This window comes from Medicago sativa, chromosome 8, assembly GCF_051527215.1.
Source record: "Medicago sativa cultivar Bolivia chromosome 8, Bolivia_mono, whole genome shotgun sequence".
NCBI lineage: Eukaryota > Viridiplantae > Streptophyta > Magnoliopsida > Fabales > Fabaceae > Medicago > Medicago sativa.
Window position 1 is genome coordinate 94,308,382 of NC_140756.1, and position 17,549 is coordinate 94,325,930.

Genomic DNA, 17,549 nt, shown 5'->3' on the forward strand with positions numbered 1-17,549 from the left:
CTATTGGCACCATGATATTTGATTGAGATTGTCCTTAACGCAACGTTAGGTTTGTTAGTACCAACAACTTACTTCCCATTCTATTTCACCATTATTATTATTATTATTATATACTATACTGTAGTGTAGTACTTCTTTTGTAGAGTCTTTGGTATTTTCTTAATTATATTTATTCTAATAATGATGCATGTTGTGACCAGACTTCTGTTCAATTCCACATCCAGTATGTGGATTGTGGTTGTGGAGTGGTTAAACACCAAAGTGGGCATGGGGTGTTGGTTATTGTAAAATTAATTAACAATTATAACAAAAGTGGCAACAATGTCACCATATGACAATCGATTAAAAATATGTAAATGACTTTCAATATCACTGCAAGCCATAATAAGTATGATGATGACTGATGAGGGCAAGGAATTTGATCAAACCAGCTAAACTTACTATAATTAAATTCATTATTACTTGTCACCTTATCAAATCATAAATTAAATAAAGTAATAGTTAACTAATTGATTTGACTTAAACATGGTTAATGAAGTTCTTCAAAAACGAATCATTTAAGAGATTCCTTTATAAAATTAATCATTAGTTTTTATGAACTGAAAAACTAGCTAGTTTGCATTAGCAACTGGTGTGAGAAATTAGAATAAGCTTTGCCTTTATTTGATATGAGCTTTTTCCAATATCCAATTTAATAAGGAGTTCCCTTAAACTTTTTGTAAGAAAAATAAAACTATAGATGATAATTTAGTACACCATCAAAAGTACAGATGTACAATAATAGTAGAATTTAAATCCGAATAATTCAAAATGGTGTATAATACTGCAAATGATTTCCTCCTACTTGCTGCATAATTTATACAGTGTATGATTTTATTTTTATATAAATTTGGACTTCCAGTTGTCCTGCTTCCAACATGACATACAACGCCAACTGATCCTGCCTACAAAAATAATAGTAATTAAAAAGCATTTATGAAAATTTATGATAAAGCATATCATAGGATTGCTTTTCACCAAACCAATCATTGCAATACATCAAACAAAGTTAGTAAGGAGGAAGGGGGTAGAATTTTGAAGTTAAATTGATTCCTGATGGGATGTGTTTAAGGATAGCTCTTATTAACATGATCCACCTAAGGATAATACCCAAAAATGTTTACAACATTATGAAAAAAAATTCGCTCATTATAAAAAAAAAAAAATTCCTTCTTTAATTTTTTTATTTTTATTATTTTTTTATATTTTATGCGTTGTCCCTACCAACTGAGCTAAGCTCACGAGGACTAATTTTTTATTCTTTATTTTTATGAAAATTTATAAACTTTTTTTGTCAAAATAAAAAACTTTTTTATCATGGATGAATTAAATATGAATTTAATCCCTTATATCTAATCCTAGCTTACATTCTAACCCTAATTCTAAATACCTGGCGGCAATCTTTTGAAAATCTGAAATCAGAATTTCCCTCCTAATAGTGTTAATTAATTGACATTGTTTCACTTTAACCTTTCAGCTTACTAGGCACATTCATTTCTATTACGTTTTCCATGCAATATTGATTAAAATATTTGTTTATTTGTTTACTTTAAACAAAAACAGTTCAGCCTATCCTTAATATATAATCCAACTAATTGCAATTAATTCCTGGTAATTTACGTACCCACTCCTTTCCATATTCCCATGCTTCCACTCCTTTCCATATTCCCATGCTGCAACTTAGTTTTTATTTTCCATGCACCACACGCCCTCTCATCTGCCAAGGCATTCTGTCTATAAGAGAAATGCTAATATCAGTCGCTTGGGCACTCTCTTTTGGACAATTGCTCAATTATTGGTCCACGTGGTTGTTAATAACAATTTCGTAACAGGCAACCGGCTTAAGTGTTTTAGATTAAAATAATATTTTAAAATAACACTTTCAAAATCGATGCATTTTTTTTTTTGGCAAAATTCTGCTTTCATTTTTATGCAAAAATCGATGCTTTGCTGGATGAAATTCTGGGATGTGAAGAAATAAAGAATTGGTGGCACATCCTTTACACTGTGAGGCGATGAGAGTTTACAAATTGAAGCAAAGTAGAGAAAAATTGATGGATCTGAAACGAACAATTGGTGGATCTGAATAGAAGAATTTAGATTCAACTAAATTTTAGTTTGGTCGAGTACAAGGTTGTTGCAGATGAAAATATGGAGACTGAAGAGAGATTTAGAAAGGGAGAGAGAATGTTAAGGAACCAGTTTTGTTTTGGGGGAAAATTTAACGAACCCATTTTTTTGATTAGAATATGCAAAGAATCAATTTTGATACTCCAATTTTTTTTTAAGAAGCTACATGTATTTTGGATTGTTGAGGTGTGGCTGGCTGCTGTTTTTAACAAGGAGAATGATTTGGTGATTCTCAGTAGTAGGGACGAAGGGGTGCATCAGTGCATGCGTGTTCTTTTCTAATTTATTTTTGTTTGAACAAAAAAATAAATAAAGGGTATGATTCTAAACCTGTAAAGCCGGTAAGCAGGTAATGAGTTTTTTTTAAATGATGACATGGACCAATAGTTATGAGAGTGTTGAAGAGAGAGTGTGTGAGAGATTGTCCATAGCATTGCTCCTGTCTATAATATACCCTCATGGATTGTACCATCGTGCAAGGTTTCTTTCATATAACAAAATCTTAGAAATTGAATAGAGTCATGGCTACCGACAACGTCCATACTCTGTTATCGTACCATGCATTGATTGGTAACGTCTCATATGATTCATTTACAGCTGTTGTTCTGTTTTATTTTTGGTTGTTATATGCATACTAATTTTTAAATGTTCAATTGTTCACTGCAACAACACCTTTGAATCCCAACCCTGTCACCGAGCTGGAGAGAGTTGTGAATGAATTGCAAGTTAAATACAGGACATACTGCCTTGAGTTGAACGTTGAGAATGTGCGTTTTCTTACAATTCAATTTTCTTCGTTGATATATACACTGCGAATAATCTGATTCCTAATGAAGTGTTTTGTTGAAAGAAACTACAATCCTGCAAATGTGAATCATGCTGTTCCATTGCCCTTTGCTCATGACTTGATGAATTTTCAATTTACTTATGCGAAGAGGCTATCTGCTGATGAGATTAAGGATGGATGTATGGTAGGTTGTCTTTTCTGATTTTATCTTTGTTCAGTTCCTTGCGTATACATTTACGTCAAATACCATGAAATATTCATATATTTTCCTTATTTTCATCTTACAGACTCTTGCTTATAGTGGGTTCTGTGAGATTGCACTTCAAACTTGGACTCCTGCGCTGGGGATTGTAGATGAGTGTGGGAATCTGTGGTAGTGTGATCTGGTCTTTGAGACGCGTCCATATACTCATTTTATAGTTGGTGGTGGTTTCAGCATAATGCTCCTCGCTAGAAGGCTTTGTGAAGGGACTCATGTCATGGTTGGTGCACCTGAGGTTGGGAGTAACCACACTCTGTTTTTCCGAGTTATTCGCCGATAGGAGATTTCATGTTGCAGCTTGGAGTTTCGTCTCAGATATATATGTCTGGCTTTGTCACCATATTAGTTGTTTTGGAGTTTATCTTTATACTCTTTAGTAATCTTTATCTTTTAGTGTTGTTTTGTTTAGTGTTTGCTTGAAGGTTGTTTGACCAAATTAAACATTTTAAGGTTGTTATCTGTTGATTGGAATGAACTGCTTCAATGAGTTTTAGTTATTTAATTGTCTCCATTACAATTTTGTATTATTGCACCAGTCGCATATGCATGAATCTATGAGTTTCATACGCCTGAGTTTTGACAGTAATGTATAGCCTTTTGATTATGTTAATTGCCGTTTGGTTAGATGGATAGGTATGTATTTGCATTCAATTCTATGTGCTTAAATTCCTCCACTGAAACGTGGGAAATGTACCGTTATTTAATATAAGGTCAAATGTATATAAAGGTCCTTTAAGTTTTTCGTTTTTCCCAAAGTCGTCCTTTAAGTTTCAAAAGTCCCAAACAAGTTCTTTTAGTTTTTGAATCGTTTCAAACAAGTCCTTTTAGAGGATAATGGTGATGATTCAGATGATAGCAACAAAGAGCATTATCTAACATTTGTCATGCCTAAAAAGATGATTAATTTTAAGTGGGTGTTAGGAGCCATATTTGGTACCAAAGATGAGTTCAAGGAAACAATTACCAACTATGCTATCTACAATAGGACTTGTTTGAAACGATTCAAAAACTAAAAAGACTTGTTTGGGACTTTTGAAACTTAAAGGACCACTTTGGGAAAAATAAAAAACTTAAAGACCTGTAGATGCATTTGACCTTAATATAACAAATATTTGGTTTAGTGGTTCTATATAAAGAAAAGGAAATATCTTTTACTTTACTGCCATAGTTTTTCCAAATCGTTTCATTGGTTATATTGATTTCAAAGGCCATAAAATATACTCCCAATAATAATTATAATATCATAAATGACTTTGCAGATATGTTTGTGCATTTCAAGCCCTATTTTTATAGTTCCCAATAATTTTTCTTGAGCTGCCTTGAGTAATGCTCACCTATTCCCAAAGTTTTCTACCAAGGATTTGATGGGTGCATGCCGATTCACTTAATAGTGCATGGTAATATAACCACATAGATTTTTTTTTTTTTTTGAAACGGCAAAATATTATTAACCGACAAGCCCGTGCGAGAAGCACTAATAAACTCGGGTGGAAAAAAAATACAATAAGGGGAAATCGGTTGCCATTCAATCACCAGGCTCGAATAAAAATCCTTTAAAAACCACCCAACATCACACCAAATAATGATGCGGAACTATACATGCTACAAAGCCACATGAATAATACAGCTTCATAACCGCATAGAATTGATACATATAAAGTTAGCTATTATAATGCAATACCTTAATATGACTTCAACTAAGTGGAATGATACATACAAAGTTAGCTATTAATCGTTTTTAAGGATCAAAGGAATTTTAAAAAAAAAAAAATGCTTCCCTCACTAATAACTAATTTTTTTTTTTGAAAGAACTAATTGTTTCTTATATAGTTTAGGATGGCTAATTAACTTTATACCATAACACTTTTGCATTTACAGTACAACAATTGAGTAGCAACTAATTGAATTAGCACAACCAGTTTTATAATTATTCTCCAAAATAATCCTAGAACTATATTCACCGTAAATGTTTTTGGTGTTTTGCTAACTTGATTTTTTTTTTTTTGTCTTTACGGCTGACACTTACTCCCTCCGTCTCAAATTATAAGCCAAAAAATCTCATTTTTTTGTCCCGAAATATAAGCAAAATTAATACCAACATTTATGCTATTATTATGTTTTATAAAAAAAATAATCTTTTTCAAAAGAAAATTAAATGCAAATTGCATTGAATTTGTTCTCCTTTTTATTTTCTCCGTAATCATTATCCAATAAGAATTGTTTTTACATCTTTTTATGAAACTTATTCTAAGAAGAACACAAAAAACTATAACTCATATAATATACTATGTTTTAGTTTTCTTAATAAGTGTGAATTTGTGTTTTTTGCTTATAAATTGGGACGGAGGGAGTAGTATGGAAGATGATAGAGAATCATTGAGGTTGTCAATGGTGAAGGAATTACGGCACATACTCGACCAAGCAAACTCATATGCTCAAGCGTACAGGAGGGTTCGAGACACATATATACAAAACAATGCTCCTAACATGAGTTTTTATAACAGACCTTATGATATTTCACACCTATATTTTCTAATAAAAAATACAGGTAATGTTTTGAACTATATATGACCCGTGCAGAAGCACGGGTGAAAAGTCTAGTAAAAATTTATCACTTCTAAAATAAAATTGTTGGATTCGTGCGTGTGTGTATTGAATGGAGTATTGTTTTAATTAAAGCAAATAGGGGAGGTAAAAGAGTAACCTTGAAAGAAATGAAATTTTCAATCGATAAAAGCCCATGAAAATCCCCGAGTCCTTTCTAACCCGAAATGAAAGTAGTTCCGAAGGCCAGAACCACACAAAAATAAAATAAAATAAAAAGAATTAATAATACTTTGATTTGAATGAATTTAGTTAGGTAGATGATGGAGGATGAATGAATAATGAAGATGAAACTGAAATTCGTTCCATTATCATCATCTTGTTCGTTAGCAGCTGCTGCAGTACTGTGTGATTCCAATTCCAATTACAATTACAATAAGAAGAAGAGACACAGCAGTATGAATATGATAGTATACTCCTCCTCCTCCTCCTCCAAAAGCAGCAGCAAGAAGAATGATTCTTCTAATTCTAATTCTAATTCTAATTCTCAACCAACTCCAACTCCAACTCCTCCTAGAATCACTTCTAACGCCAAACAGAACCTTCGCTTCCTCAAGATATGGAAGGTAGGTACCTTACTTATTTATTTAATTTATGTTTTTTTTGCATCTATCTATCTATCTATCTATCTATAAATAATATTATTATTTATTTAGGAGTACCAAAAACGAAAATCCAGCACTCCAAGACCTTCAACTAGTTACCGTAAAAAGAAGAAGGCCGAGAAAGAGGATCTTGCGGATGACCAAACTGACCTCTATCGTGATCCAACAACCTCCCTCTACTACACAAATCAGCTGGGTCTGGGGGGTTTAATTGACAATGCTGCTGCTGTCCCTGTTTTGCTTGTTGATGGTTACAATGTCTGTGGATATTGGATGAAACTCAAAAAACATTTTCTCAATGGCAAACTTGAACTTGCTCGCCAGAAGCTTATTGACGAACTTATCACCTTTAGTATGCTTAGAGAGGTCAAAGTCGTTGTTGTATTTGATGCCATGATGTCTGGATTCCCCAATCACAAGGAATATTCTTCCGGCATCGACATTGTTTTCTCAACTGATGCATCTGCTGATACATGGATTGAAAAAGAGGTTACATATCATATCATATCATATCATATCATATAACTTATTATATCTGATTTCATTGTATTCTTTGAATTGAACTTTAATGTTGTATTGTATTCTTTACTCCTCAATTTAGGTTTCAGCTTTAAAGGAGGATGGTTGCCCCAAAGTCTGGGTCGTCACTTCTGATCACTGTCAACAACAAGCAGCACATGGAGCAGTAAGCACATTCTCATAAACATTGAAGCAACTTCATTGTCAATTTTCTTTATAATTCTTTTCCAATCATAACTATTGTTCTCTCCTTGTTGATCTGTGCAAACTAAGGAAATATAAGTTTTCTATGATTTTAACATGATTTCCTTTTCTTCTTTTTTTCAAATGCTGGTGCATTTCATTGCTCAGTTATCAAGCAACTGTAATTGAGATTTATACTCTGGATGTTTTCAGGGGGCCTTTGTTTGGAGCAGCAAGGCATTGGTAACCGAGGTAAAACATTAATATGACGTTTCTGAATGTCTTCAATTGTTTTTGTTGCACATTTGAATCTCAAATTTTTGAATGGAGTATTAAATTAAGAGTTTACGTAATTTAAAAATACATGACCATACAGTTAAAGAGGTTCAGAAATCCAAATCTTTGATTAGTGTGACAAATTGACAATCATTTGGATGAATTTTATATCCTTCAATGATATTTTACATGGTCTTGTTTATTACTTGTTTGGATAGTAGATCAAGGCATCACAAAAGGAGGTTGAAGAGATGCTTCAAGAGCAAAGGTATGCATTGAGTTTGAAAAATAGTACTATGTATTTTCCATTAGATATATTCGTTTTGTTATAAATGTTTTATGATTTTTCGCTGTATGGTGTATGACCTGTGTATTAATTGCCTGTGCAACTTGAGATGCAATATTCTCTAATGCAGTGCAAATTTACAAACCAGTTTTATCTATTGTGATTTTTGTTACAGTCACAGATTTCCTTAATGAGTATCTAACTATGGGGATTTATTTATATGCTTGCATTGTAATTCTTGATGGGTTCCTGCAGAAAAGTTCTGCCATAATGAAAAGGAAAATAGAACATTTGTTAGAAACTTTCTCCTATTAAGGGAGGATATAATCTATTTAGTTTTAATAGTTGTCATGTAATTAATTTCCTTAGTTTCTGTATTTATGTAGTTTCTAATACTAAACTGTAAATCTTGTATGTCTGTGCTGAGCTCAAGCATTCAGTAAATTTTCCCATCTCAAAATGGTACTAGAGAAACCCACCTAGCCCTGGTTCAAGCAATAGGTGAAACTACTGAAAGTAGAAAACGTACTCTGTCCTCCACCACTACAATTGCTCATACCGACAATCCCAACTATTTGTATATAACATATTGGTAATAATCTAACTTTGGATTCTTGATACTACTGCCTTCAACCATTAATCTGGTGACCAATCACTTGTCTTTTTTCTCTACATGAGTTGTCTAGCTTTGTGATACTTTGTGATACTTTCTGATGGCTCTAAATTACTTGTCCAAGGCATTGTTTTTACTTCTCCAACAACATATATGTCATTAAAATTCGTTTATTTTTTTCCATGTGTCCTTATAATTTGATTTTCTTGAGTTGACCCACGCCTTTAACTGTTCCAGATTTTTACTTTTGATTTCCTTACTATCCTGGTTAGTGAATGTTAAAGACCATTGGCATAGGGCATGAAGCACATGAACTTCACTATCTGTAGAGATCTCCCATGGTATGCCCTGCTACTGAGTCTCTCAGTATTGCTTATCATTGCCTTGGTCATCCTAATTTATTAACTTCTTTGTTCTATTGTAAAGTTAGAATATTTGAGTTTTTAGTCATGTCACCTTAAGAAGTATGTCAGTCCTTCATTTTCTAGCCAAATTCAGAGTCAAATAGGGTCTCCTTTTGCTATCGTTCATTCTGATATATAGGGTCCAAGCTACGTACCCATTGCATCAAGACTTTCCTCTTTGTCCCTTATTCGTCTTAATGACTGATAGTTTTGAGTTACTTTCTATATTCAAGTTATTCTTGATATGAATTCGCTAGCTGTCAAGACTAAATTTGAATTTGTAAAGGTGGAAATTTTGATTCGAGGCCTACCAATGACATGTACCAACAACAATGGAAAATCACAACCCAATATTAAACAAGCTACGAGAACCAACAGATGTAACTGACTTCACTGTGATCTCGCGATCAACAAGTCATATGAATCTGATGTGATCCACACCTTGACCCTCACACCCAACAAGTGAATCAAGTGTCGGTGGTGAGGAAAACGCCACAATCTGTCATGGATGTTAGTCAATTTGAGTGCCACAGACAAACTATTATCAACGCTTAATATCTTTGCTAAACTCAGTCAACTTGTTAATCCTGAATAAGAACTACAAAATAGAGAATTAGAGATCTTCCAGCATCCACAATGGAGCTCCCTCATTTGGATGTTTAAGTGGGTCCTGCTTTTACACATTACTCATTTTATAATTTTTTAATGTCAATAGCTAATAAGTACCTAATTCCTCCAATCCAGCAATATACTTTTTAGATGTTACCTTCTTTGAAGAGGCATCATATTTTAGCTCTTTAATCTAAGGTTGAACCTAGTATACTTTTTGAGGCTTTACCTACTCCTATTTTTGTCATTCTTTATATCCCTTGAACCCATCGGCGGATTCTAGAAGACTAGAATTGTCGAGATTCAGACATATCCTCAGCAGAAACCTCTCATTATGCAAATGGAATGTCATTCGAGGTTTCTATTAATTGAAGAAGGCAATGAGATTTGCAATGAGTCATGCCCGACTCCAACGATTTTCATACTGTTGATCTGGACAATATGAATGATAAACTTTTTGATGATGTTTATCTTTATCTTATTATGCTATTATGTTGTCTTTTGTCTTTCTTCCTAGGAATTTTAGTGAGGCTCTCTCAATTGAGTTAAAGGAAAGCCATGATGAGATGATTGTTCCCGCGTATAACGACATGTGGAACTTAGCTCCTCTTTCCCCAAGAAAAATAGTTTTTGGAGGTTAATGTGTTCATTAGTTCTTCTTTCCCTGACGAAAAACTGTTGTTGGATGTTAATGTATTTATGGTATGAAGGTTGATTTATAAGGCCAAATAAATCATTTCAAAGCTCGTGAACTGCAAAAAGGCACTCTCAAATATATGGCCTTAATTACAGTGATAAAAAAAAATCCGTACCCTAGATGTCTTCAATTTGACTTCTTGGTATGGCAACTATTTGGCATTGGTCATTATATCAAGTAGATACTGATAATGCCTTCCTTCCTTGTCATCGTGAAGAAGAGACATATATATGGAGAAACCACTAAAGGTTTGTCGCTTAAGGGGATTAAGGTTTGATTTGTAAGTTGTAGCGATCTCTTTATGGTTTAAAACAATCTCCTTGAGTTTTGTTTGTGAAATTCAGTTTTGTTGTGCAATCATTTGGTGTGACTTGGAGCAAAGCTGATCATTTAGTTTTTTTTATTGACATTCTTCAATTAGAAGATAAATGTATTAGGTCGTTCATGTGAATGTTATAGTTATTATAGGTAATGATATGAGGGAATATCTTTATTGAAGAAACATCTTTTCATTCATTTTTAAACCATAAACTTGGGGAGAGTTAAATACTTTACTGCTCTTGAGATAGCTTATTCAGAAAATGGCACGCGGTTTCACAAAAAAAAATGTTTTGGATATATTGGAAGAAACTAGCATAATCAATTGAAATCCTGGACCCTCGTGGATGTTAACAGAAAAGGGAAATTGGTTGGTTCAAGAGACTAGGTGGTAAATGTAGGACCATCTCAGAATAATTACACAAGTTATTTCCTTCGCAGTTAACATGATGAGTCAATTTGTGCCATCTCTATGTATTCAACATTGGGGTTTGAATTTTATGATGCATAAGAGTACTTTGGATCAAGGGTTGTTGTGTGAAGACAATGGAAATGCATTGTGGGATATTCTGATGTAGATTGGGCTAGTTCACCTATTAATGTGTGATCTATTTCAAGGTATTGTACATTAATTGGAGCAAACCTTGTTTACTGGAAGAGTAAGAAGCATAATGTAGTTTTTTGGTCGGGTGTGCAGGTTGAATATTATGTTATAGCTATGGTTACTTGTGAGCCTATATGAATGAAACTGTTACTTCACGAGTGGTACTTTTGCAGTATCGTTTAGATGAAATTGTATTGTGATGATCAAGATGCTCCTCACATTGCATCAAACCTAATTCTTCTAAGTTTTGTTTTGGTTACATAAACCTAAGTCTTCTAAGTTAGAACTAAGCATATAATAATTATTGTTACTTTATCACAAAAAATGTTCTCATGGGAAATTGCTTGAGTTTCTGATTTCTAGTGACTTTCAACTACATGCATATTTTTTTTTTTTTTTTTTATAGATGTCTTATAGTTGGGGTCTTTGTTTATGTAGTTTCCAATATTAAGTTGTAAATCTTGTGTGGGTGATTGATTGTGCTTAGGTTTCTCAAACAACTTTTTGTAACTATTTGCCTAACTCAATAACATGAAATGATGGGATCATGTAAGGATAATCAAACAACTTTTTTTATTACAGGGAAATTTATTTATGCTTTTGAAAGAGTCCACTTCTCTGTTGTAGTTAGTACTTGATGCTCAATTACTTTAACAGATCCTACCGATTGGTTTGCTTACTAATGTTGTTATGTACAGATCCACTTCTTTTCAAGGTAGATTGTTGAAGCACAATCTTGATGCAGAAGTAGTGGATGCTCTGAAGAACCTGAGGCAAAAGTTATCTGATAATGAGTTGAAGTAAAATATCAAATTAAAATTCTAGTCAGAGAATTTAGTTTGACATGTGAATATGTTTTAATAGGTTAAAGATGCTTTATTTTATTTTATTTTGCATGTCGGCATGCCTTCATTATTAACTCGAAAGTTGAAACCCTTAACATCATGGCTGATAACTATTTTTTCACTTATGTCAAAATCTGAACTAATTGAATATGACACTGGCTGTGTCAAACAAAACCAAGATATTGTAAACACGTAAAATGTATCAATCAAATGTATCAGCAGCGTATCTGTACAGAGACTATTTCTATAGATTTTTGCCTGTGGGAATGCAAAATCGCTGTACTGCATAACAAATGTTACTTTATGAATTGCTATTTCTTCTCTTTATGCATGGTTTGGAGGAAAAGAATGCTACAAAGCAGAGGAGCAAAACTGGTTTATCGTTAATGAAATATTCGTTGTTTTTTGTCTCCTATAAATGACCATTTCCTTGTTTCATTGGACATTGCGAATAGTCATTTAACATCAAGGAAAATGCTAACAATTGCCTAAGGGTGCATTTTAAGGCAGTCAAGATAGAAATTTTATCTTGGATTTTGTGTATTTATTCTTTAAAAGTTTAAAAGTAATCATTTTCCAATACAAATGCCAAAAAAAATTTCTATCTTTAGTTTCTTGTTAGCAAGACTCGATCAATTTGCCCTTCATCATGCAAACTTTACATCTGACAGCCAACAATTCAGCGTTCGTAATGAAGTCGTTACAAACCTGAAAATGAAAAGCAATCCATTTTGGGAGGCCTTTTATACATTATTCCTATGATTTGTGTAATTTACTTTCATTTGTATAAGAGAACCAGTACACTACTGTATAAGGATTGAGTGTTTGTGTGTGTATTATTTATGATTCACCCGCTACTTCATTCTATTAACCTTGTTGTGATTTTATGTGTAATAATCGAATGATTCATGGTTGTATGTTAATCAGTATTAAATTAAGTGCAATTTACATTTGAAGATGAATGCCAATAACTACTATTTTTGTTTCATTCTTTATAATTTGTTAATTTATTAAAATGCCAACTTAAAATATTGGAAGATAGTTTAATTAACTTTTTAAGAAAGGAAATGGTCATAGAAGTATGTTAAAGCATGTTAGCAAACATTTGGGTAGATATAAATCAACCGTTAAGTGCATGTGTATGTAATGTGTGGGGATATTTGATACTAAGATTGCAATGGTTTAACTAGGTCATTGAGTTCAAGTGTTCTGATTTGAACAAAATCTTTGAAAGAAATATGTAAATGTAATGGGTGATTAGAGGTAAAGAATGAATGGTTTATATCTCTGTTGTCTCATTCTTGTTTTTATTATTCAAGTACTGGTTCTACAAGCATCGTCAATGGGCTACAATACATGGGATCTTTTTTAACATTCGATGGTCCTTGATTGGTTTTTTGTTTTTTGGGGTGGTGCGGTGGGGTTGGTTGAAGATGCATTCTAAATCATAACTCAAGGTAGACAGGGACATATGTAGGGAGAGTGACACTTTTGAACTACACTTGGAATTAGCTGAACCATTACACACAACACAAAGTACTGCTCTGCTCCACTCACTCATACCCACCGCTCTTCATCTATTTCTCAATTCCAAAATCAAAATTATGACTTTTTCTTGTCAATGTTAACAACAACCAGCTTTCAGCAATTAGTTTTCTTTTCCTGTTATATATAAGTTACCGCCTCTTGTGTAAAGTAACTTTCAATTCAATACACACACTTGTTCTTTCTTTCTTTCTGTACAAGTTATTCATTCAGCTTACATATAATTTGAGCAACAAACTTAGAAGATAAACAGTGGCACAAATCTTTGTAAAACAAGACCATATACGCACTAGTAGCATTCGTTAACAATATCAAGTCTTAGTATCTATTTTTGGTTGTGTCCTTGAAGCATATTTTCAAAGATACATGAATAATTAGAGTACGGTGTTCTCTCATGATTAGACATACACATACCTAACATCACCGATGTATTGAATAGACTAAATCTTTATATTAATTGTTAGACTATACTATATGCTTTGGCTAGTCCAAAGTTTTCATGAATTGGGTCACTAGTTAATCTCTCTCTCTCTATTCCTGTTTTGTATTACCTTTACTAATTAACGGGTGAACTGATGTGATGAAACATAAGATTTAAAATAAAAAATAATTGTGCAATATGAAATGAGATGAGAGTAGTAACTTTCTTGTATGTAGTATGCAAACTACAAAGAAGTGAGTCACGGGATGCTTGCCTTCATACAAAATTACGTGTGGTCCCACTCTCACATATGAAAACCAAACCAATTGATGAGTGATACGGTTTTTCTTTTTTGTGTTCAACCAGACCATCCAACAATAAGTTAGTTCCAAAGTCTATTTTAATTTTAGAGGTGAGAATAAATGCAGAGTCAGAGGGTCAAGAATCAGTCAGATGGTCAAATTCTTGACTGGTCATTAAATTAAATGAAATGGAATGGATCCAACGGTTTCATAGTGGACCCTTCAGGTTCAATGTCAAGTCCTCTCCATACTCGTGTTTTTGTCTAATATATTATCTTATCATATCAATTTCTAATTAATTTTCTCATCACGCATTTCCTTCCATTCGCAATATTATGAAAATGAAGTTTATTATATGCAATTAATATTCGGTAATGCAGCATAATTGTTGAGCTTCATGGTATTACAGTTAAAGAGAGACACTTAGCTTGTTTGTTACAATATATAAAGAGTAGACTTTTAGTTTTTGTATCTGACATACATAAGTTTGTCATATATAGTCCGTGCTTTAGCCTAGGTGTCACTGATATATATCTGATTCTGAACTTTGACATGGTTGTTTTGTTTTGTTTTGTTTGGGAACTTTAAGATAACAAACTCGATCGTCTTGTGTTGTGTCGTTTCGTGAGTTGACAACTTTTATATATTCAGATCAGAGGATGTCAAATATTTTACTGCCATTCTTAAGAACCACGTCCACGCCCACACAGATTTTCACACTTAAATTGTGAAAAATAATTCACACACATTATTTTTAGTAAAACTTAGGCTCTGTTTGGTAAAAATAGCGGATAGCTGATAAGCTAGCTGATAGCTTTTAGCTGATAAGCTAGCTGATGACTGATAAGTTAGTTGAAGTGTTTGGTAAAATTAGCCGTTTACCTAGCTGGTTTTCGGTGGGCCGGTTCATTTGGCTTCGAGATCGGGAGTTGTGATCCAGCTGCAATCTCTGTTTTGACTTGTTTTGGTTTTTCTCTGGTGTACCGAGGGCGAGGGGTGCCCTGCTAATTTGGTACTAAAGACTGGTGGGCCGATCACTTTTGATTCGAGATCGGGAGTTAGTTCTTTGACTCAAGTTGGTTTTTTGGGCTGTTGTTTTGTGCTCTTTCGGTGGATCAGGGTCGTGAGGTTGTGGCAGCTGCATCATCCTTCGGTCAGGTGTTTTTCGATACGTGGCTTAGCTTGGGTGTTGGGTGTTGTGAAAGTGACTCAAAATTGGAGTTTGGAGGCCAAAATTGATGTTTGCTGAAAGTACAAATCGGTGGCCGATTTGGAAAATCGGTGGCCGATTTCGCGTGCTGTTATTTTTCAGAAACGTATTTTTGGGCCAGATTTGTTACAATTTTATGGGAGTTTCTTTTACTATAAATATAGGCCTTGTATCAGACTATTTTGAGAGAGATAAAGGGGGCTGAAACAAGGGTTTAGAAATCAAACTAGGGTTTGTATAGAGTTTGTCTCTTGGCAACAAACTAGGGTTTGAAGGTTGATTCACCTTGGGAAACACTATTAGGATTGAGTCTCTTGGTTACGGGAAGAGGCTGGGATTTGGGTAGAATTAGGCGGGAGACTTATTCTTGTAACCCATTGAAATCTCTTTTGTAACGTTACTCATCATATAGTGGAACGGAGGGCTGCTCTCTCCCCCAGACTAGGTCAATTTGGACCGAACTGGGTAAACAGATTCTTTTGTGTTCTCTCTGCTTTTCTCTCGCTGTTTTTCTACTTTTGCTTGTTTAATTGCAATTCACTTTGATATTGGTTGCTTAATTATCCCTTGCTCCACACATCAAGTTTGTTATTGGTGTGTTTTCTCATCGAACTCGCAACAATTGGCGCCCACCGTGGGGCAAAGGTCAAAGGATAATCAAGTATCATGGGTTCAAAGTGGGATATTGAGAAGTTTACCGGCGATAACGATTTTGGGTTATGGAAGGTAAAGATGGAAGCGGTGTTGATACAGCAAAAGTGTGAGAAAGCTTTGAAGGGTGAAGGTTCGTTACCGGTCACCATGACACGAGCGGAGAAGACCGAGATGGTGGACAAGGCCAGGAGTGCCATTGTCTTGTGCCTCGGAGATAAAGTTTTGAGAGAAGTAGCAAAGGAACCAACCGCGGCATCGATGTGGGCAAAGTTGGAATCTTTGTATATGACAAAGTCTTTGGCTCATCGGCAATTCCTAAAGCAACAACTCTACTCATTCAAGATGGTGGAGTCAAAGGCCATCATGGAGCAACTTACGGAGTTCAACAAAATCCTTGATGACTTGGAGAATATTGAGGTGAATCTTGAGGATGAAGATAAAGCTATACTCTTGTTGTGTGCTCTACCTAGATCTTTTGAATCGTTTAAAGATACCATGCTCTATGGAAAAGAAGGCACTGTTACCTTGAAAGAAGTTCAAGCGGCTTTGAGAACCAAGGAGTTGACTAAGTCGAAGGACTTGAGAGTTGATGAAAACGGGGAAGGCCTAAGTGTTTCAAGAGGGAATGGTGGAGGTAGAGGTAACCGGGGAAAGAGTAGTAACAAGACAAAGTTTAAATGCTTTAAGTGTAACAAGATGGGTCACTTCAAGAAGGATTGTCCGGAGATTAATGGTAATTCCGTACAAATTGTCTCTGAGGGTTATGAGGATGCAGGTGCTTTGATGGTGTGCTGTTTGGAGGATGAAGGTGATGTTTCTCACCTTGGGGGTGATGCCTGGTAGAGCGGTGGTCGTCTGGAGAGACGTTAAACACTCAACATCAGCCTGGAGAGGCGGTGGTAAGAATACTCATGGTCAGCCTAGAGAGGCGGTGGTAAGAATACTCATGATCTACCGGTTGAGGTGGAGGTTCAAGGAAGACATAGTGGGATGTACTCATTTGCTAGTTGAGAGGTTGGAAGCTCAGCTTTAGGTGGAGTTGAACACACCGGGAGTGGTACGACTATGGAGGACCTTGGGTGCTATGCTCTAGTGGTGAGCAAGGGTTTTCTTCATGAAGACGGAAGGCATTCCGGAGGTTGAAGAATGTATAGCACGGCTTGTGGAATTACCCTAAAAATCCAAGGGTGATTGGATGCAAGGTGATCTTCAAGGAAGCGGGAGATGTCTCGTATTGAAGAGGTATGGTGTAGTCTTGTAGAACTACCTGAAATTCCTAGTGTAGTTTGGATACAAGGATCTTCGAGAAGGCGGAAGACATTCCGATGGCTGAAGAGGTTAAGGTGTGTACTTGTGGAACTACCTAAAATTCCTTGAGTAGTTTGGACACAAGGATCTTCAAAGGGGCGGAAGGCATTCCGATGATTGAAGAGATTAAGGTGTAAACTTGTGGAGCTACTTGGTGTAGTGGGAAGCAAGGGAAAGAGCAGCAAGGTGTTGATGTTAAATGGGCATCATCACTAATTTGGAGTCAAGGTGGAGATTGTTGTGAAAGTGACTCAAAATTGGAGTTTGGAGGCCAAAATTGATGTTTGCTGAAAGTACAAATCGGTGGCCGATTTGGAAAATCGGTGGC

General features: G+C 34.8%; 1 protein-coding gene and 1 long non-coding RNA gene across 9 annotated transcripts; both read left to right on the plus strand.

Annotated features, from left to right (window-relative positions):
- Nucleotides 1-3,006: 3,006 nt before the first annotated feature.
- On the plus strand, nucleotides 3,007-3,729 carry LOC146903597 (uncharacterized). Its single transcript, XR_015021989.1, has 2 exons — nucleotides 3,007-3,140; nucleotides 3,244-3,729. It is a non-coding gene; the product is annotated as an uncharacterized LOC146903597 (long non-coding RNA).
- A 2,333-nt stretch (nucleotides 3,730-6,062) lies between these two features.
- LOC146903598 (yacP-like NYN domain protein) lies at nucleotides 6,063-12,075 on the plus strand. Of its 8 annotated transcripts, none has more exons than XR_015021153.1 (7): nucleotides 6,063-6,388; nucleotides 6,479-6,916; nucleotides 7,029-7,112; nucleotides 7,343-7,381; nucleotides 7,627-7,673; nucleotides 8,125-8,283; nucleotides 11,635-12,075. XR_015021153.1 is itself a non-coding variant. In XM_085731573.1 (7 exons), the coding sequence occupies exons 1-6, from the start codon at nucleotides 6,104-6,106 to the stop codon at nucleotides 8,606-8,608; spliced, it is 960 nt and encodes a 319-aa protein (XP_085587699.1). In that variant the 5' UTR covers nucleotides 6,063-6,103; the 3' UTR covers nucleotides 8,609-8,645; nucleotides 11,635-12,075. The 8 variants fall into 8 exon arrangements, 6 of the variants coding, with proteins under 6 accessions (XP_085587699.1, XP_085587700.1, XP_085587701.1 ...); XR_015021154.1 differs by lacking the exons at nucleotides 8,125-8,283; nucleotides 11,635-12,075 and adding exons at nucleotides 8,542-8,645; nucleotides 9,835-10,374 and having other exon boundaries at nucleotides 7,624-7,673; XM_085731573.1 differs by lacking the exon at nucleotides 8,125-8,283 and adding an exon at nucleotides 8,542-8,645.
- The last annotated feature ends 5,474 nt before the right edge of the window (nucleotides 12,076-17,549 follow it).

What these genes read in the sequence shown, in the direction of transcription:
- LOC146903598 (XM_085731572.1), top strand. Translation starts at nt 6,104, where the DNA reads ATGAAGATGAAACTGAAATTCGTTCCATTATCATCATCTTGTTCGTTA. An exon ending in ATACATGGATTGAAAAAGAG is followed by an intron (nt 6,917 to 7,028) that starts GTTACATATCAT and finishes TCCTCAATTTAG; the next exon opens with GTTTCAGCTTTAAAGGAGGA. An exon ending in GCAAGGCATTGGTAACCGAG is followed by an intron (nt 7,382 to 7,626) that starts GTAAAACATTAA and finishes TTTGGATAGTAG; the next exon opens with ATCAAGGCATCACAAAAGGA.